Source organism: Vombatus ursinus, unplaced genomic scaffold (assembly GCF_900497805.2).
Source record: "Vombatus ursinus unplaced genomic scaffold, bare-nosed wombat genome assembly UNPS02004698.1, whole genome shotgun sequence".
In the NCBI taxonomy this organism is placed as follows: Eukaryota; Metazoa; Chordata; class Mammalia; order Diprotodontia; family Vombatidae; genus Vombatus; species Vombatus ursinus.
In genome coordinates this window covers 86,154-108,214 of record NW_020944476.1, presented here as the reverse complement: position 1 = coordinate 108,214, position 22,061 = coordinate 86,154, and the positions used below count along the sequence as shown (strand labels likewise).

At 36.6% G+C, this 22,061-nt stretch overlaps 1 protein-coding gene across 1 annotated transcript in view; it reads left to right on the top strand.

Annotated features, from left to right (window-relative positions):
* The window catches only part of PKHD1 (PKHD1, fibrocystin/polyductin), a 492,125-nt gene that overhangs the window by 406,690 nt on the left and 63,374 nt on the right, over positions 1 to 22,061 (top strand). Inside the window, exon 53 of the mRNA XM_027840287.1 lies at positions 15,430 to 15,567. Coding sequence (XP_027696088.1) covers positions 15,430 to 15,567 — 138 coding nt within the window. The remainder of the gene's footprint in view (positions 1 to 15,429; positions 15,568 to 22,061) is intronic.

Sequence of the window (22,061 nt, the reverse complement as noted above, 5' to 3'; positions counted from 1 at the left end):
ATTAAATTCTCTGACTAGCCTTGTGCATTAGCACAAATCATCTTTCTCAGCCTCAGTTTCTTCCTCTGTAAAAGTAGTCTATTACTTGCAGTACTTAACTCATCAGGATGTTGCATGGATGAAATTGGACTAATGTACCTGAAAGTTTTATTGTAAATTAAGAAATGCTATGCATATGTATAAGGAGTTTGGTGTGGTGGATAGAGGGCTTGCCTTGAAGTCAGGCAGACCTGGATTCAAGTCTAGCCTCTGATATATACTGGTTACATGAACCTTGGCAAATCACTTAACTTCTCAGTGCTCTAAGCAACTCTGTAAAATTGTAAATTTCAGAGTAGATGTTGATCTGCATTGTTAGAGGACATTCTTTATCCAGGGGTTGACAAACTACCACCTGTGGGCCAATTCTGGCCTGTCACATGTTTTTGTACAGCCTGGGGGCTAAGAATGGTTATTATATAGCTCATAGCTATACAGAAATGGGCAGCAGGCCAAATATCTGTGAGCTGTAATTTGTCTGCCCCTATAAGACTTCTACTGACTAAAATCATAGGTTAAAAAATCATAAATTAAAATTTAAATAAATAAGAATTATAAAAAAAATCATAAGTCCAGTCCCTATTCCCATAGAAACGTAAGAGATTGCTATTGTTGCTTTTTACCTAAATCTTAAAATCATCAGTGAATGAAAGTTGTACAGAAGATACTGAAAGGAGAGCTTCTTAGCAGAACAGGAATGAGAGTATCTGTGTTCTATTCCCTGCTTAGAGTCCAGGTAAACCACATGAAAAGACATAATATGAGGTGCTGGATGAAATAACGAATTTTTAAAAATGCCCTTGTCTTCAAGGATTTTATATTCTTACTGAGGGGGTATAATATACAAGTATAGTTATACCTTCCACATCACTGTGGTTAGGGGCCCAGCATATCCATGATCTGGAAAATCCGCATAAAGTATTTTGGCTCTCCCTTTGTGCCAGAGAAGTCTGAATTTTTTCTTTTCCTTTTATTGGGTGTTTACAGTACTTTATTGCAAAATTTGGGTTATTTGTTCATAGGCTATATGTAGGTCAATGCTAAACAAAAATACTGTATGAAAAAGAATTTCTAAACTTTCTCTTTTGTCTGCTGGCTTTCATGGGTAGTCTATGGCTTCTGCAAAACTTCCCCCATATTCCCATTGAATTTCTCATGCTTGTGTTATATTGAAACCATAATGGGGACTGTCTTGATATGGAAGGGATAACCATAAATGAAGAAAAGCAAGGTAATTTGAGGAAGGAGTGAGCAATAATAACTAGGGGTATCAGGAGAGTTTTCAAGTACGTACTGAAGGTATATTCTTACGAGGCTAGACACAAGAGTGGGAAGGAAATTAGCATTTATTAAGTGCCTATTATATGCCAGACACTGGACTAAGCACTTTATAAATATTATATCTTTTGATCCTCATGATAACCCTGGGAGGTAGGTGTTACTATACTCTCAATTTTACAGTGGAGGAAACTAAGACAGGGGTTAAATGACCTGTGTAGGGTCACACAGCAAATAAGTGTCTGCTTATAGAACCAAACTCAGGTCTCCCTGACCCCAGACCCTGCACTTCATCCACTGTGACATCAAGCTGCCTATGGGATATGAGACAGCTCCCAGAGCAGAGGTGTGTTTCCTGCAAGATAGGCTGTACATAGTAACTGGGCTTGGAGCTCTCCATGGTAATCCTCTTGATTCAGGAGATAAAACCAGTTAGGACTCACACTGCTCCAGAGGCTTCTTCTGTGTGCTATGGGACTCATCCAAATAAAAAGATGTATCAACTAAGAGAGAGGGGGCTCCCTCCCCTCTTGAATAGAGTTCTCTGACATCTAGTGTTCTCAGTAGGTTCACCTTATTATCTTGGCCCCCCTGGTGAGCTGGTAGCCTTTCATTTAAGAACAGCTTGCTTCCTTCTTTCTCCTTCCACCTGAGCAGTTGATTGACCTCCTGTGGCTTAGCACCTGAGGAATTGATAGGTCTGGTGTGGCTTGCCAACTAAGCAGTTGATGGCTCTCCTGGGATTTACCACCTTCCTCAACTCATAGGCCTCCTGTGGTTTAGCACCATGGCAGTTCACAGACCTCCCGTGGTTTTAGCATTGAAGCAGCTTGTTGGATCTTCTGTTTGCAGTGAAATGGTTTCAGGGGTTACTTTGTCTTATTTGCATAGTTTGCAAGCACCTGCTTTTTTTTTTTTTAGTTTTTGTATACATAATTATCAGAGAAAAGGAAGTGATGAGAAAATGGCGTTGTCTACTGAGACTGTTGACTGTAGACAAGGTGGTCTGAATTAAGCTATTTGGTGGAGAGTTATGACTGGCTAATTTATATCCAATATGTCATATCCTTAGAGGTACAAAGACCTGTTTTCAAATCCTGACTCTGACACATGCAAGCTATGTCACCAAGGGCAAATCATTGAACTTAGTGACCTAGGAATCCAAAATCCAAGTGACACAAGACTGTAAGTTGGAGAACAGTTGCTATTCTGCAGGTATATATTGGTGGAGGGTGTTTTCTATCAAGGAATTGCCTTTACAAATAAAATGATAAGTGCAGATAGGGGAAATATTTGTGGGAAACTCTAACAATTTAGGAGGTATACTAAATCTTTTATATCACTATGGAAATATTGTAGCCACTGAAGTAATTGTATAAATGGTTTTCTGGTATTGCAGTGAGGTTAATGCTATTTCCAAAATACCTGAGAAGCAAGGGTGTTGTAAGTTTCAACTGAGATAATGAATGTGAAGAACTCTGCAAACCTTAAAACACTTTATAATGCCAGTTGTTATTGTTGTTGTTGGTATTATTATTATTATTAGCCTAAAGTCATGATACCTCCAGTCCGGTGATGACTTCGTTCCCTGAGCCTTCTTCTTCATTGCTGCTAAGTTAAAGCAAAAATTATAGAACAATACAGGGGTGTGCTGGCCTTCTCCCTGTTCCTCATAGATAACACTCCATCTCCTGACTTAGTGACTTTGTACTTCTTATTCTCTATGCCCAGAATATACCGCCCCCCTCCTCTACCTTGTAGAAGTCCTCAAAAATTTGAGTGCCCTCCCTTCCTAAACACTATTTTGCAGATCTTCTGAATATACAACTCTTTGGACATGTCATCTCTAATGGAATGTAAACATTTTTTATAAAAACATTTTTATTTAAAGTTTTGAATTCCAAATTCCATCCCTCCCTCCATCTCTCCCCTCCCTGAGATGGTAAGCAACCAGATGTGGGTTATACATGTGCAATTATATAAATATTTCCACTTTAGTCATTTTGTACAAGACTAGAATAAAAAAAGAAAGAAAGAAAGTGAAAAGTAGCATGCTTCAGTCTGTATTCAAACAATATCAGTTCTTTTTGTGCAGGCAGATAGTATGGTTTATCATTAGTCTTTTGGGATTGTCTTGGATCATTTTATTGCTGAGGATAGCTAAGTCATTCAGTTCTTCATTGAACAATGTTGTGGTTACTATGCACAACATTCTCCTGGTTCTGTTCATTTTACTATGCATCAGTTCATGTAAGTCTTTTCAGGCTTTTCTGAAATTATCCTGCTTGTCATTTCTTATAGCACAATAATGTCTCATTAAAATCATATACCACAGTTTGTTTAGCCATTCCCTAATTGATGGGCATCCCTTTGATTTCCAATTCTTAGGCACCACAAAAAGAGCTGCTATAAATATTTTTGTACAAATAGGTCCTTTTCCCTTTTTTGAATGTTTTGGGAATGTAGATCTAGTAGTGGTATTGCTGGATCAAAGGGTATGCACAGTTTTAAAGCCCTTTGGATATAGTTCCAAATTACTCTCCAGAATGGTTGGATCAGTTCATAACTCCACCAACAATGCATTAGTGTCCTAGTTTTCCCACATCCCCTCCAACATCCAGCATTTTCCTTTTTTGTCATATTAGCCAATCTGATAGGTGTGAGGTGGTACCTCAGAGGAATGTAAACTTCTTGACATTAGGAATTATTTATTTTCAATTTGTTTGTTTATTTTTGCATTTGTAATGCTAGCACTAGGACAGTACCTGACACATAACAGGTGCTTAATACGTGCTAGTTTATTGATCTCTTGGGACTGGAGAGGGGATTAATGGTAGAATATCGAGAATTTGAAAGCAGCATTGGGGTTCTAGTTTCCTATCTTGTGGAATTGTAGGTACTGGAAAGAAGGGGTTAGGGAAGGAGGGCTTGGAAGGGGGAGACTGTGGAACATCAAAAACAACTTCACTTACTTCACAGGAATTTTTTGTTTCTGTTTCCCCCTTCCCCAGGATAGTTTTTTAAAATTATTTTAAAAATAAATTTAAAAATTATTTGCCAGCAAGTTTTACTGATTTCCCTTTTCCTAATCAACTCACCAAGCAAAACTTATGTGGTGTCACTTTTTCTCAAGGTTTTTTTCTTTCTTTGCTATGCAACCTGATAAAGGAATCCAAGGTATCTTGTTAGTAAATCTTCTCTAGGGACCTCCTAGAGATGAGGTTCTTAATCTGGGGTACATGAACTTTTAAAAATATTATGATAAATGTATTAAATATAGTTGGATTCCTTTATGTTCCTATGCATTTTATATTTTTAAGTCATTTTCTAAAACTTTGAGCTCCAAATTCTCTCCTTCTCTCCCTTTACCCTTTTTGAGAAGGCAAGTAATTTGCTATAGATTGTACATGTGAAGTCATACAAAACATATTTCCATATTATCCATATTACAAGAAAAAAACTGACAAAAAAATCCAAGAAAAACAGAGAAAGCAAAAAAAAGCATGTTTTGATATGCATTCAGACTCTGTCAGTTCTTTATCTGGAGGTGGATAAAATTTTTTATCATAAGCCCTTCAGAATTGTCTTGTATTGATAGAATAGCTAAGTCATTCACAGACCATTGTACAATATTGCTGTTACTGTGTACAATGTTCTCTTGGTTCTGTTCATCTCACTTTGTATCAATACGTACAAGTCTTCCCCAGTTTATCTGAAAGCATCCTGCTCATCATTTCTTGTAGCACAATAGTATTGCATTACAATCATATACCATGACTCACTCAGCCATTCCCCAATTGATAAGCACCCCCTCAATTTCCAATTCTTTGCCAGCACAAAAAGAGCTGCTATAAATATATTTGTACATATAAGTCATTTTTCTTTTCCTTTAACTTATTTGAGATATGAACGTAGTAATGGTATTGCTGGATCAAAGAGTACGCACAGTTTTATAGCCCTTTGGGCATAGTTCCAAATTACTCTCCAGAATAGTTAAATCAGTATACAGCTTCATAAACAGTACATTAGTGTTTACATTTTTCTACATCCTCTCCAATATTTGTCATTTTCCTTTTCAGTCATATTAGTCAATCTAATGTGTGTGAGATGGCTCCTCAGAGTTGGTTTAATTTCTCTAATCAATAGTGATTTAGAGCATTTTCTAATATGTTCATAAATAGCTTTGATTTCTTCAGTGACTTATATTCTTATAAATTTGACTCATTTCTCTATATATTTGAGAAATGGGACCTTTATTAGAAAAAATTGCCCTGGGACTGCAACCTGGAATGGTGTATAGGCAATGGGACAAGGTCTTGCACCCTGTACCAGCAAAGTGTTCTCTGTAAACTCCTGATCAATTGTGCAATCCCCTTACCATCTGTGGACTGAGAGCTGCTGCTGCTGATGCTGATGCAGCTGCTTCCAAGGCCTGCTACTGACTTGCTGGGCACTCCTGTAGCACACTGTGCTCCAGGCCCAGCCACTACCCCAGTGAGACCAACCCTTTGTTGACTTCCTAAATTGTTTTGAGCTCGAAAACTCTTTTACTCCATCCTGTTGTTGGTTCTGCTACTCCAGAATTTAATTTGAGGCATTTAAAAAAAATTTAAATGAATTTTGTAGAGTTCAGATGAGTTCCTTCTTTTACTCTGCCATCCAGGCTACAAATTCCATATTTTATCTGATATATTGAAAAAACATTTATCTGAGAGGTGGTCCATAGGTTTCAGAAGATTGTATAAAAGGGTGCATGAATCAAAGAAGAGTTAAGACAAAAAGATGCTATAACCCCACCAAAAAAATTCCTAGTTTTGAGAATTTCCGGTGTGTTGGGAGTGTAGTATCATAGAGACATATGGGAATTTGGGATGCCCATATTAATGTTAACCGAACCCCAGTTATGATTATGATGTTAAGAATAGTTAATACAGATCAGAAAGAGCCCTTTGGCTTTCATGGTGCGTCTGAATTTAACATCATTCTATTTCACATCTCAGTTGGGGTCCCCAAGTTAGCATTCACCAGGATGGTGAAAGGTTTCAAAACTATGCCAAAGGAGGAATCTTTATAGGGATTGAAGATAATTATTTAGTCTGGGGAAGATAATATATAATAGGCACATAATCACTCTTCTGGTATTGAATGATTGCCATTTTGAAGAGGGTTTAAATTAATTTGTTTGGCCCCAGAAGACAGAACTATAAGAAAAAGGTAGAAGTTAAAGTGATGCAGATTCCAGCTCAAAATAAAGATAAAAGTTCTGAGGAAGTTGCTATGGCTAAAAAATTCATTATCATTTGGCATTCTGTGCTCTTCAGGATTTAGGTAGGTTAGTTGTTAGTAGGCAATCCACTGACAACTCATAAAATCAGTGGGTTGAACTCAGCATCTAAGATCTCTTCAGGTCTAAAGCTTTGATCTTATGAGCCTAGGATTATACTCAAAACCTTTCCAATTCTGCAGAATCCACCAAGCAAGCCGTTTACTAGTAGAGCATTAGGGGAAAAAAATCAATTAACTCAAATTTAACAATCATTCATTAAAGCATTACACTGCTGTGAGCAATGAAATAGGACTTGAATATGCAATGTTTGATTCAAAAGTATAGTTTATTTAGATGAGATAAAAAAATTGCCAATTTGCAGTAGAATGTAAGCTCCTCACAGGCAATAACTTTCATTTTTTGTCTCCTCATATCCCTATGAGCTAACACAGTCTCTGACACACAGTAAGCGCATGATATCATTTTTGTCTCCTTATCACCCCACTATCTAGCATAGTCCCTGGCACATAGTAAGTGTGCAATAAATTCCTAATGAACGGTGTTGAACTTACTTTTAATTATTTTTAGTTATTGTGACAAATGGAGCAAACAGCTGCTTAACTATAAGAAATCCAGTTTTTTTTTTTCCCAGCTCATGAGAAGCATACAGACATTTGAGAACAGAAGAAACTGTCGATGTTATTAAAAATAGTTATGATGTCTGGACTTATTGTTCTTTTCTCTGTCAAGCAGATACAGAAAGTTTTCATTTTCTGAAAATTGCTAAAGACAAAAAGGAAAGGGTTTCATCTACTAAAGCTATTGACACATGGAACTATGTCTCACCAATTTCACTTGGAAATGCTTCCCTCATTTGACAGAATTTGAAAATCAGCTTTTCCTCTCTAGGAATAACTTAGAGTCTGGGAATGGTTTATTTTCAAGCAATTGTGTTCCTGAGGGGAATTTAAAAAAGACAAATATCATTCTGTCAGCAAGGGTTCTTAATCTGGGGTCTATGAACTTGAGTTTTTTTTTTAACATTTTGATAACTATATTTCAATATCACAGGTTTCCTTTGTAATCCAATGTATTTTATTTTATGCATTTAAAACATTATTCTGAAATGAAACTCTATAGGTTTCACTAGACTGGTAATGGAGCTCATTATACACAAAAGGTTAAGAATCCTTGCTTTAATAGTTTGAGTATCAATATTTAGCTATCTCATGTATGAATTTAGTAGCAGATGACAGAGTTCATTAAAATTTAGTAGTGGGATTTGAGTGCTCTGCAAACAGCTATCCAGATCCATATTGCTAACCTCAATGCTAACTATAACTAACTAAGTGATTGTCTCAGAAAATACTGGAGTGTCATTATAATTTATATAATGTCATAATTCAAAGATCCATGATTTTCTGCATATGGTCATTCTCTCCAGAAACAGATTTTGACCTTGTGCAATTTAGTAGATGGTTCATGACCCTGTACCAACTTGGTAAAGAAACCCTCTGAACTTAGCTAGGCTAGTGCTTAGACAAACATATGCAGGTCATCCCTAGTCATATCCATCTTGAGTAGATCTGCCTGAGTTAATACTCTGCTGGTATAATCTTTGGAGGCCCAGAGTCATATCCACATCAAGGCTTTAGAGTAAGGCTCTCTAAGAGGATGATTTAATAACTCATGTCATATAACATTCTGTATTTTACAAAATGTTCTCCTCATGACCACTCTGTGTACTCATCATGTTATTATCTCCTTTTTGCATATGAGAAAGATGAGGCTTAAAGATGTTAAATGACTTGCTCATAGTTATACTATGAGTAAGAGACTAGTAAGAGACAGAGTTGGGACTTGGAACTCTTCCCTGCTTCAAACCCATTGCTACACCAATGAATTCACAGGTGTGGTACCACTCCATTCAGAAAGGGAGGAAAAAAGAGAGAGAGAGAAAGAAAGAAAGAGAGAGAGGGAGGGAGGAAGGAAGGAAGGAAGAAAAGGAATAGAAAGAAAAGAAGGAAGGAAAGATGAAAGGAAGAAAGGATGAGGAGGAAAGAAAAAGAGGAGGGAGAGAGGGAGGGAAGAAAATGGGGAAGGAAGTAAAGAATAAAGGAAGAAAAAGAATAGAAAAAGAAAGAATGAAAAAGAAAAAATAGAGATAGATGGTAGAGATAGATGATAGCTACACATATGTCTATATTGGTCAGAATAGCCTAGCTCTTCTGATGCCAGCTCTATTGCTCTTTCTACTCTATTATATTCTCCCCCTTAATAGCAATTATTATACTATATTTGACCTAGAACAATCACTCTGGAAGCAGAAGATCTGGGTTCAAAAACTCCCCTCCATCACTGCCTTTATTATTTCAAGCAAATCATTTAACCTTTTGCCTCATTTTTCTCATCTGAGAGCATTAGACTAGATGAGTTTTGAAGATTCCTTCCAGTTCAAGATCAAGGATTTATTTTCCTGAAGATACATTGATTCTCTTTGTCATCTTTAGATCAGTCTAACTTTGGCTCATCCTCAGACTAGAAATCAGCTGATGATTACATTTGGAATGCATAACTTATAAAGGCTAATGGAAACAATCTGCATTGGGGGAAACAGTGCAATTGGAGCTTTTAAGGTATTAAAAAGCATGCAAATATGTGAATGCAGCTAAATAGTTTCTTTAATTCTGAATTTAAATACATTTTTTTTAAAAAAACCCTTTTATCTAGTGATAAAGCATACTTTCTTTTTCAAGGATCTCAAGTTCAAAGGGCAAAGTGGAACCAGGTTCTAACTTCTAGCTTTGGAAAATTTAGTCTTGTTCTCCTTCTTTATCCTGTGACATTAGAGAAAAAGTTCAACTCCTTTTAATAAATCTCTTCAAGAATGAATGAGTGCAACTGGCATTATCCCATCTCAGTCCTTTGACTCCTCATCAGGAGAACAAAAATATATCTTTCAACTTGAAAATCCAAAGTCAGTATGAAGACTCCCTTCTCCAGTGAAAATGCTAGCACTCTCAAAAAGCTGCAATTCATCTTATTCTTACATTTGATGGCTGTATTTTATAGCTTGTCTTCAATGTGTAAGCATTATAATAATAAGATGCTACAGAAAAATTAACATATAAATCTTCCTATAGAGAAAACATTTTAGGGAGTTAAGAGCAATCACCAATATAGGAATACCTTAGCTTAAACATTTTATTCATTGATCTAAAAAACTTGATTTTTTAAAACTTTGGGGGTAAAATTGTACAGTTCTTATTTTGTCTATTTTTCTTTCCCTATGCCAACCTTGTTCCCTTTCTGGCTTTTCACAACTCTAAGTTTGATTCATCCTAATGATATATCAGCAAGTAGAATGGGACTTTCCCCACATTTTGCTGCATTGTCTTCACAATTACACAAACAGCTGTCCTTTCCTAAGAAAGATTCTGAGTAGTGAAAAAGATTTTTATGGTCCAACTCATACACAGGGCCAGTGTGGAAAAAAAATAATAATTGGGAAGATGATGACAGGAAAATGACCACTGTGAATTAGACAGGCTGTAAAGTTAGCAACTCTTTGAAAAGAGCTGGGTTATAAAAAGAAGTTCCTATTTCTTAATTGTTATTTGTTCTGCTAGATCTATAGGAGGGTAAGCTCCTCAGAAGATCAAATTCCAACAGCTCCTTAAATTAGTGTGACTTGAAATGATTATCAATCAATTTAACCTTTCATCTTTAAGGGCTATTTATATATAAGAAGCAGTCATCCTTTTTTAGAATACTGTTCTCTGGATGTATCTACCCTCCTCATAAATTAAGATGTTGGCTTATTTGAAAGAACAAATAGATTCTGTAAACAGGGGTTCTTAAAAATTTTTTGGTAGTCTGGTGAAACCCAGGGACCTCCTCTTGGAATAATGATTTTAAAGGTGCAAAATAAAATACACAGGATTACAAAGGAAACCAATGATATTGAAATACAATTATCAACATACGTCTGAACTTGTACACTTTTATATACATGTATGGAAATATACACATATGTACATATGTGCAATGGTAGGAACTTAGAAGTGCATATACACATATGTATGTATCTGCAGGTGAATATACACATATATGTGCATATAGATACATACATGAATACAAACACATATACACATGCACGAGCTCACAAACCTCAGGATAAGAACCACTGCTCTAACAAAAGATGTTTCCTCCAGAGGCAACAACATACCCCAACTCTCAGTGTGAAAATTATTTTTATGAAGTTTCTTTTCAGTTCAGAAAGAGAAACGGTATTTTGAAAGAAAAAAATCTTGTAATTTTTTGGTCACTTGGAACATTGTAACTTTTTTCCTAATGTGCACTAACCAAAAACAAAAACAAAAAAACCTAAAACTTGGATCAATAAAAAATTCTGACATTTTTACTTTGTATAGAGAAACTTCAGGAAATTCTGAATGACTAATAATTATAATTAGTCCTGCATTTTGTAACTTTTATTTGGTATTCAGAGTTCTCTGTTCCTGTGTTAAGATGGAACTTAGAATACATCAAGGACAATGGAAGGGTTGTAGTAGAAAGTGCTTTTCTACCTAAGTTATGGAGCTTACTCCGATGACTGCCATATAAACAGTAAGACTGCCCTGAATTATGAATGTACATGTGACCCTATCATTATTCCCAGGCTCTGTGCCCTTTGCCCTTGATCCCATTACAACAAGATTTAGGGAAGTGTCAGACTGTTGGAATGTTACACAATAGTGACCTTGATTCCCAACTTGGTTGAAAGAAGAAATGAGTTTAAGCCTAATGTGGAGACTATATTGAGTTCTTTGTTACTAGAGTGTCCAAATGACTTCCATCCTAAAAGAGGCTGTGGACTTCTGAGAGACATCTCCAATGGTAACTTGTTCGATGGTTACGTGTGAGGCACACATTCATGGTCTGCAGTGTTGGACAATGATCTATTCCGGATTACATGGAGGTTGATGTTTTTATAGCTAGGTTGTCTGTTAAAGAACAAATGCGTCTGGTTTTGTTTGGTATCGTAATGATAATAATGGTAGTAATAATAATAAATAACAGCTGATATTGACACAGAAATATAAGGTTTGTGTAGTACTTTATATTGTTTGGTCTTCACAAGTACCCTTTATAGCTACCATAATTGTATCCATTTTACTGGTGGCAAAATTAAAGGTAAGACAGGTTAAGTGACTTGTACAGAGTCACAGAACTTGTATCTGAGAACCCAGATCTCCCTGTCTTTAGATCTAGAGTCAAGGGTGCTATGTCATTTTGTCCCTTTCCCCTTGCATATGGTAGATGAATTATTGGAAAACTGTAGCAGTTATTCAAATTTCTTCATATTAAAATTGCATTTTTATTCTCCTCCTCCTTACCCCAAAGGTTACCCCTCTGTCAGGCACAGCCTTTCTGGCAAAAACCCAAAGAAGTATTAGAAAGGGAATGCAAAAGATGGTAGGGAAAGAGATTGGTTATTTATTGCTTGATGGATTGATCAACGGGTAAGAGGGTGTGATTTAGAACCAAGAGGCAACATGTCCTGTCCTGAGCCCCTTAGGGTGAACGTCAATCTTTAATTACATCTGGAGCTCATTAGTTCTTTTGCTAGCCCCTTTCCAGATCATCTCCCTCATCAGCCTCCCATTGAGTCACAGAAAACCCAGATGGTTCCCTCCATATGCCAATGCTCAATTCCTTGAGGAGAAAGGATTGGTCTAAGGAGGAAGGATTGGTCACTGGCATAGTAAAATGCTGTGACTAAGCAGTGATAATAGCAATATGGTGGACCCCTTGACTTTTACTGGCAGTTCTTCCCTTTAATATACTTATACTTCCAAATATGTTGAGGAGCTGTGATTTCATTCGTGTGGTGACTCCCTGCTCTCATGAACATTAAAACCCTGCCATACCTTAGTAGATTGTTTTATGAGTTGCTGTGACTAAAAAAAAAATGCATTCCCTAATGATTAATCATTCATCTGGTGCTGCTGAGTTTTCCTGATGTATATTCTATAAATGAATTTTGCTAATAAGTCATTCTGACTGATTGCTGCTATATTGCCATAATAGTTTCAGTGAAGGCATGCTGTTGCTTGGCTTTGGGCTTGGTCTGTCCCACTTTGACTGAGTAAATAGGTAGGTTGGCTATTGTTCATAATGGGCAAATGAGAATACAGCTTCGGATGACACATTGGTAATGTAATTGGCTACTGAGACTAGGGTTTAGATGATATATGGTCAGAGACTGATAGATTCAAACCAAGATAGAAATGAGGATAGTTCAGGGGCTATAGTGAAGGAAGAGAAATAGTCAAACCAGGAATGAAGGGGGTAGATTGTAGGGGGCAGAAATCAATGCTGAGTATCAGGAAGAATAGATAGATGTGTGGTCAATAAGATAGGTCAAAAGTCAAAAAGGAGAGAGGTCAGCTTTCCTGGCTAGGTTGAGGTCAGAGGCAACTGTAAAGCAAGTTGTAATGGTAGAGGTCTTCGAAGAAATGCAGTCTTTAAATTTAAACCTAGTCTTCCTCTCTGGAGCCTGCCACAAAGCTTAGATTCATTGTTTAGCTCCACCTCTGCTGCCCATGTATTTGTATAGCCATTATCAGTACTAGCCAGGCAGATCCTGCCAGTCATCCCTCTTCTCTATCCAGTGACTTAATATTTTCTGGACACTAAGTCTGGAGCCAAGATCTGGGTTTGGATCTTACATCTAACACCTATAATCTGTGTGACCGTGGAAAAGCTACTTAATCTCCTTGGTTACCCCCTTTGTAAAAGGAGGAAGTTGGAAAAGAAGGCCTCCAAAGTCCTTTTTGGCCCCACATTTGATCCTATGAAGCAGGGAGGGGAGAAAATGAAAGATTTTTCTATAATATAAGCCTTTTTGGTAACTTTCTATCAATTGGTAAGTTCCTAATAATTACTAAAAACCTTGTGAATTTTAGCAAGAAAAGAGAAAGTATAGTGCTTTAAAAAAATGCCAAAGAACCAATAAATCTATTGAGAAATAATTCATGGGCAGCTAATATACATAGGGAGTTCCATAAAAATTTTTAAAGAGAAAAAAATGTTCATTGAAGTAAGAATTAGATTTAAGGCAACACGATCACTACTGAAAAAGCCTTGCAGATGTTGATGATTTTAAGTACTAGGTTTTCGTAGGCAAACTTACTCTGAATTCTTGATTCTTATTGAATTACAACAGGCTTCAGAGAGTAGTGCTTTAGAGTCCATGAAATATTGACATTGTTTTAAAATACATATCTATTATTCATCATTTGCTGCACTATAACTTGCTACAAAGTCAATGAGTACAAGTTCCAGCTACTGAAGTTATAAGGAAGCTGCTGAGATGAAAGAGGAAATGAAGAACAGGTGTGGTAGGGATCCCCATGAGCTGCACAAGCCACTCCAGCAGATTAAAAAAGAAATAGACTCGATTTGAAATGAAACAATGAAAAAGGACAGTGAATATGTCTATGGGTTTAAATTTAAGTACAAGTCAATCGTTTGTTAGCATGAAATTATTTTATGCACTATTCATGTTAAACAGTTATAATGTGTTTATTAACTGTTGATTTAGTTTTGTATTTTTACTAATAAAATCCCTTTAGTGAATTAGCAGAACATTTTGTATCCCCAAGTGACTTGTTGTAGTTCACACTTTTTTTGGTGTAGTTTTTGCTAATAAAATTCCTTTAATGAATTAACAATAGTAATGATAATAATAAATAATAGCTAGAGTTTACATAACACTTTAAGGTTTATACAGTGCTTTATAAATATTATCTCTTTTGATCCTTAAAACAATCCCATTATTATCGTCCCCATTATATTATAAGCTACTTGAGGGCAGGGATTGTTTTTTTCCTCTTTTTGTATCCCTATATGACTTACTCTAGGTCACATTTTTTTGGAGGGGTATGTTTTTACTAATAAAGTTCCTTTAATGAATTAATAATAATGATGATGATAGTCATAACAAAAATAATGAATAATAGCTAGAATTTATATATCACTTTAAGGTTTGCAAAATTCTTTATAAATATTAGATCTTTGGATGCTTGCAACAACTCTATTATTATCATTCCCCATTAGATTGTAAGCTTCTTGAGGGCAGGAACTATCTTTTGCTTCTTTTTGTATCCCTAGTGCTTAGCACAGTGTAGGTGCTTAATAAATTGATCCTCATTTTACAGATGAGGAAACTGAGGTACAGGGAGGCTAAATGACCTTTTCTAAGTGACACAGATAAAGGTGCCAGAGATAGGTTATGAATCCCAGTCATCTGACTAAAAATCTAGCCCCTTTTCCCTTGTACCATATCTCCTCCTAACTTTTCAAGAAACAAATTCTTCTTTGGGAAAAGAAAAAATTAAATGAAACCAAACAAACCAATCACACATGTGACACTTAAGTATCATGGAAGTCCTAAAAAAAAGTATCATATGACCAATCTTAGCCCTGGAGAGCAGATGATGAAATGCAGCTGACATCCTTTTGGTGGAGAGATGGGGACAAAGGGTACAAAATATTCCCTGTACTATCAGACACAGTCACTGTGTCAGTTGGTTTTGCTTAATGTATATTCACTCATACAATGAGAGCTCATTGCAAGTATGTGATGGGGTGTATCCAGAATGACAGTGAAATAAAATAAAAAGTTATCAGTAAAGGTTCTTTTAAAAAGAAAGAAAGGCATTCCAACGAGCTCGTGTGGCCTTACAAAGTTTGTCTGGGTGGAGGGGAGGAGAGGGCAGTGGTTGATGATTCTTCTGGTCTCTCACAGTTCTAAGTGGTTTCTGTCTTTTCTTCCTCAGACAGGACCATCCTTGTAGACACTGACCTTCCTTTTCTCAAAGGACTCTATATTCTGGGAACCCTAGAATTTCCTGTGAATCGGAGCAACGTTTTAAATGCAGCTTGTATTATTGTTGCAGGTGGCGAGCTGAAAGTCGGTAAGATTTATATTAAGATTGCCAGGGATTTGGGGAGTGTAGCCAAATCATGCTTCGAAGTTGAGGAATCTGGGAAATAGATAGTCCCATATTAAATCACGTGTTGGATTGATTTTTTTTTGAGGGCTAGGGAAATAAGTCAGTTCATAAACAGGACTAGCCCTAGGCAAAATCATGACATAAGCAGCTTTCCAGCCTTGGACTCCCACTTCCCTTTTCCTCATCCACATTCTTTCATTCATTTACACCCTGATCATATGTGCCCAGGACTATCAATGTGTCCAGGGCTCCCTGTCATGAATTGCTGTCTACTAGGCTTGCATGACAGGGAATGCCATATTCTGCACCTCAACTTTCTCTCACATTCTCTCATATACTGGTAAAATAAATGGATTTAGAGTCAGAGGAACTGACATAATCCTAGCTGTCCCATTTTCCCCTCCAGGTCCCAGTTTCCTCACCTGTAAAATGAGGGGGTCGGACCACATCTTTTCTAAAGTTTCTAAATCACATGATTCTAGGATATAGTGATAATGTAATAGTAATCAAGTAAAAAAAAGAGCACTGGCCCTGTCATTAGAAGGGTATGAATTCCATATCCTGGTTTTCTACATAAAATCTCTCTGTGCTTTAATTTCATCACTTATAAAATGGAGACAATAATAGTTGCACAGATTGCTTGCTAACCATACATTCTATTTAAACATAAGCTATTATTCCTGTTATTATGACCTTTTACCACATCTTTTCTCATGTATATGACTATCTATTTTTCAATTCTTAGAGAAATTCATTCATGGTATAGTGTTAATTCTTTAATGGATTTCTCCTCCTGAGAATAGTTGCTTATTAAAAGAGGACTCTCAGAGACAGAAATTAGTTAACCCAAAGGAATAAATCTCTAGTGGTGGGAATATGAGGCATGTAAAAGAAAACTGCAGAATGCAGAAAAGGGGACTTTTGGGCTAAATCACTTCAGACATATATATTCTGCCCTTATGTAAAGCTGTCCCTACTTACAAATCATATATAGGTTCTTGGAATTACATAGTGTTGTCCCATGCCACTTGCTTAATGAATGTGATCTTCTGTAGTGAAGGTGACATATGTCACCAAGTTGTCATAGATGGTTCCTAAAGAATAATGTTCTATTACTTTGCTATTTTAACTTGTGATATCAATTCTATTCTCTTTGTTTACCATATTCTCCTCTTTTTACCGTATTCAACCTCTTCTATAGAAAATGGTGGTGGTTTTTCTCCTTTGCTCGTGTGTACCAGGCCTCGAGGTAGCTTCTTGGAACCCATCTGTCCAATCCTGTGTATACCATGCCTGAAGGAAGGCTTTCAACCCATCTGTCCAATTCCACCACACCCTGAAGAAATCCCGACATGAAATAGATAATGAGACTGTTTAGTAAACAGATTTAATAGATGTGGACATTGGCACAAAGTGCTGCCAAAAGAGGATCTGATATCTGATGCCATCTGATCCAAGGCCCAACCTTCTGGAGCTGAATTTCTTGGTGGCCTCCCTTTGAGGGCACCCGGTGCTGGCAGAAGATATCAGCTTTAACTAGGCTAGCTTTGCTCAGAGTTCTACATCTGCATGACAGATGCCAGCTTCATTTCCATTCCCCTATTCAATAATACTCTCATTGGTCATGTAAGACCCTTGTGAGAGACAGATATGTTAGGTTTAGATCATTTCTCATAGGACTTTTTTGATCATGGCTTTTAGTAAACTGAGTTTCACCCAAAGTGTTACTTTAATTGAATGTGAAACAGCAGACCATGGAAGAGTATTTACTAGAATGTGAAAGCTTTTTAGGCTTTTATAAAATATATCGTGAAATGTTAGTGGTGGGAGGGATGGTCTAGTATAATCATTATAAATATTATTCATTATAAATCATATATTATTTTTTGCTACAATATTCAATCTATATATAAAAAATATAATCATTATAATATTATTCATTGTAAATATATGTATAACTATATGTAAATATGCATATTACATATATATTATATTACATATATCCTATATTGCATTAACTATATGTAAAGTCCTTTGTAAAGTTTGCAAAAACTTTGTAAAAAAAGTCAAAGTGCTACACAGATGATATTTATTATTATTATTATTATTGTTGTTGTACTTATGCAAGTGAAGGAATTGAAACCTAGAGAGGTCATTTTTTTCAAGCATACATAAGTAAGTTAATGACAGATTACCACCACCTAGATTTCCTAACTCCCAGACTAGTATTCATCACACAACGCAATGTTTCTCTTTTAATATGTTTGATGGTATTTTTGAAATCTTTAAACACCTTCTAGTATTTTGACTTTGTAATGTCATCATATAAATGGAGTGGAATGTACCATGTGATCACAGATCCACAGCTGATAGGCTCCTCAGAGGCCACTAAGCTCACTTCAGGTAACAAATATTCATTAATCTCTTACTATGTGCCAAGTACTATCCTGCTAAGTGCAGGGGATACAAATACCAGCAAAAAGATAGCTCTTGTTCTCAAAGAGCTTACAGTCTAATGGGAAAAGATGATGTAAAAGGCAGCTGAAAAGTGACAGTTTGGGAGAGGGGGAGAAAGAGACTCACTACCTGGAGGAAGAGGTAGCAAAGTCTTTAGTCATAATCAAAACCAGGAGGGGAGTGAAGCATGGCCGTGGTGGACCTGTCTTCACAGTGGAGACCCCCAGAAGGAACTCACCAATGGGAGAAGGGGGTCAGATTATGGCCAAAGGATGTTTTAGAGTGACAAGGCCCCAGGTACGAAGGAAAGTTCCAGTGTGAGAAGTCAACTTAGTCATGGTGACAAGTCTAAAGAAAGTCAAGATCATATTCGGGAGGGGATTAGAGTCCCCTGGAAGAAACTCACCAGTAAGAGAAGTGACCTGGCATGGTGGAGAGATTTTTCAGGATGAGAAGGCCCCAGGCACTGAAAGAAATTCCTAGGTGAGAAGACAGCTTGGCCAACAAATAACTCACCCAAGTTCAAAAAGTAAGCATCACAGGAGGGGTTTAAACCCAGGTCCTCTGGTTCCAGAGATAATACTCTTTCCATTGTATCACACTGCTTTCAAGATTGAATGTTGTAGCAAAAAATGACTATTGTTAGTGAGGTGTGATAGAAGTACCATAATTTTCCTTTAAATATTTGGCAAAATCAAAGTCCTACATGCCAATTGTGGGTATACTATTAAAAACATACATAGAAATAAAGTCACTTCAATGGATTAATTTCTATCAGAGATGAATGATGTTTCATTCATTTTTCCTCAGTCAGCCTTGCTCCTTTATTTTCCTAAAATTATTTTTCATGAACTAGCAACTTCTTTATAGATACAAATACAAAACATTACCTGATGTCAAGGAGATTACATTCTCCTGGGGAAAAGAGGGAGGTTACAACATGTTCACAAATAAGTAGACACGAGATATACACACACATACTCACATATACATATGTTTGCATATGTGTGTATATGTACATATACACACATATATGTATATGTATGTGTGTATGAAAGTGATTGGGGTGGTGCAGTCTTGAATGAGGTTGTACTTAATCTAAGCCTTGAGATAAGTTAGGGGTTCCAAGAGACAGAAATAAGAAAGGAGGACATTCTAGAGAGGGAAGATGTAGCCTGTGCAAAAAAGGTACAAGGGAAAGGGATGGAATTTCCTGAATTTTGAGTAGTGAATAGACCCATTTGGCTAGGACACAGAGTACATGGGAGGGAGTAATGAGTAATCAGCCTGGAAATATAGGATGGAGTCAAATTGTAAAGTGCTTTAAATGCCATAATGAGTTTGTGTTTTATATAAGAGGAAATAAGTAGTCATTGAAGCTTCTTACGCAGGAGAGTGACATGGTCATACTAATGCTATGTGTGAAGAATGGATCAGACAGGAGAGAGGCTAGATGCAAGGGGACACATACGTACATGTGTATATGAGTAAGGAGGCAAATGTCCAGGTAAGAGGCGATAAGTCTGAACTAGGGTGACTGGTATGAATAGAAAGAAGGAGGTGGGTGGGAGAAATGCTGTGAAACTTTCCTTGTTCGGACTTTCCCTTCGATGAAGTTGCTAGGGATGAGGTATGAGGAGGTACATGAGAGTAAAATGCTGGACATGCTCTCTAGATGATCAGCCTCGGTGACTGGAAGACAGGTGGTACTCTCTATAGAAATAGGGAAACTGGGGGAGAGATGAGTCCAAGAAAAAGATAATGAGTTAAGGTTTGGTTAAACTTAGTGAGTTTAAGATATTGATCTATGTAGAGAAATGCAGTAGGTATTTAGAAGCATGGGACTAGGGATCAGGAGAAGAATAAAGCATGGATATGTAGGTTTTTGTAAGTCACGTATAAAAAGATAATAATTGAACTCATGGGAATAGATGAGATTGCTGGGGGAAAAGGTGTATATATAGAGAAGAGTGCCCAGTAGAAAGGCTTGGAATATATTTATATATAAAGGTCAAAAAATGCTTAATAATCCTACAAAGGGGATGCATACAACTACGATAGAGCAGTATGATAAAAACCCATGGAGAAGAAAATAAACATATGGTGTGTGTGTTTTGAGGCAGGAGGGGTTATGTAGAGCAATGTAAAAACTTGTATAGATTTCAATCTTTGATCTCTATGTATCTGCAGACATTTATCTATCTATATCAATATCTCTGTCTATGCACACACACACACACACACACACAGATTTTGGTGTTCATACATGCATAGGCACACATAAGAACAGATAGTACAAATGGACAATGAATTAGGTTGGTAATTGAAAAGCTGGAAAGCAGGCTGGGGCTAAATTGCTTTTCAGAAATTGCAAAGTTCCTTTAATAATTTCAAACTTTTCCCTGAAATAAAGGCTCATAGTTTAAATATAAATATTCTTCTAGTGATGTTCTGTAGCTATAAATCATGGAGCATGACAATTCCCAGAGAAATGAAGTTGAGGATCATCCAACAGGCAATTAAGAGGGACGTTGTGGGCGTGAACATTCAATAGCATATTGGAAAAAAAAAGAAATTATTTAGGAAAAACAGTGTATATGCATGATATGAAAACAAAATGGGCTATCTATGAGAGATATTGAGGTATAATTTATGAGCAGCCCATATGGTCTAACAAAATCTGAGTGAAGTCAAAAGAATTCAAAGGAGATATGTTAGGTAGATCCTTTTGGTGAGCTTATGAGTAGACACAGATAAAAATTTCATAGGGTAGGCAGAGCATAAATGGATTGTAATCTGCATTATTAGCCAAAATATTCATCTCTACGAGACCACAAATCTGTCTTCAAACCTCACCTCAAATACTTACTAGCTGTGTGACTTTGAGCATGTTTATTAATCACTATCTGCCTCAGCTTCCTCAACTGTAAAATAGAGTTAATAATACGCACCTGCCTTCCAGTTATTTGTTGTGAGAATCAAATGAAATAATATTTGTAAAGCACTTAATACAGTGCCTGACACATAGCAGGTGTTTAATAAATTGCTTTCCCCCTCCCTTCTCCACAAATCTATTGGAGTATTAGAATACTGATATATAAACTACTCTATTAGTTCAAAGGAGGGAAAAATTACTTACAATTTCACCATGAAATTTGTGACTTTAGGCAAGTCATAGACTTATAAATTTACAAACTTTCAGAGTTAAAAGGGTCAGGCAAAGTGGCACAGTGAAAAAAATCACTTGCTTTGGAGATAGAAGACCAGGTTTCCAATCCTCCCTGAGATACTCGCTACCTGTGTGACCTTGAACAAAATATCTACCCTCCCTGGGCCTTGGGTTTTTCTTCTGTAAAATAAGAGGTTGGATTAGATGACCTTTGAGATACCTTTCATCTCCTTTGATCCTAAATTCAGATCGGTTCTAATTCTTTCATTATACAGATGAGAAGCCAAGGCCCCAAGTGATTAAAGTCACACAAGGTCACAGAAATAGCCCAATGACAGAGCCAGACTATAACCTGTCTTCTGACTTTCAGATCAATGAGTTTTCTACTATATTATACTTAACCTTTCTGTAGCACCACATATTTTCCAGTCAAAAGAATTGAGAATGAATAGAATGAGTGAATGAATGAATGAAAGAACAAAGCATTTATTAAGCTCTTTCTATGTATTGTGGGCAACTATGGGTGCAGTGGATAGAGTGCCAGGCCCGGAGTCAGGAAGACTTATCTTTCTGAGATCGAATCTGGCCTCAGATACTTAATAGCTGGATGGCCGAGCAAGTCATTTAACCCTGTTTGCCTCAGTTTCCTCATTTGTAAAATGAGCTGGAAAAGGAAATGACAAAACACTGCAGAAGTATCTTTGCTAAGAAAATCCCAAGTGGGTTCACAAAGAGTCAGACATTACTGAAACAACTGAACAACAGCAACAACTACTATATACCAGGCCCTATGTAATATTCTGGATATACAAGTACAAAAAAGCAAGCT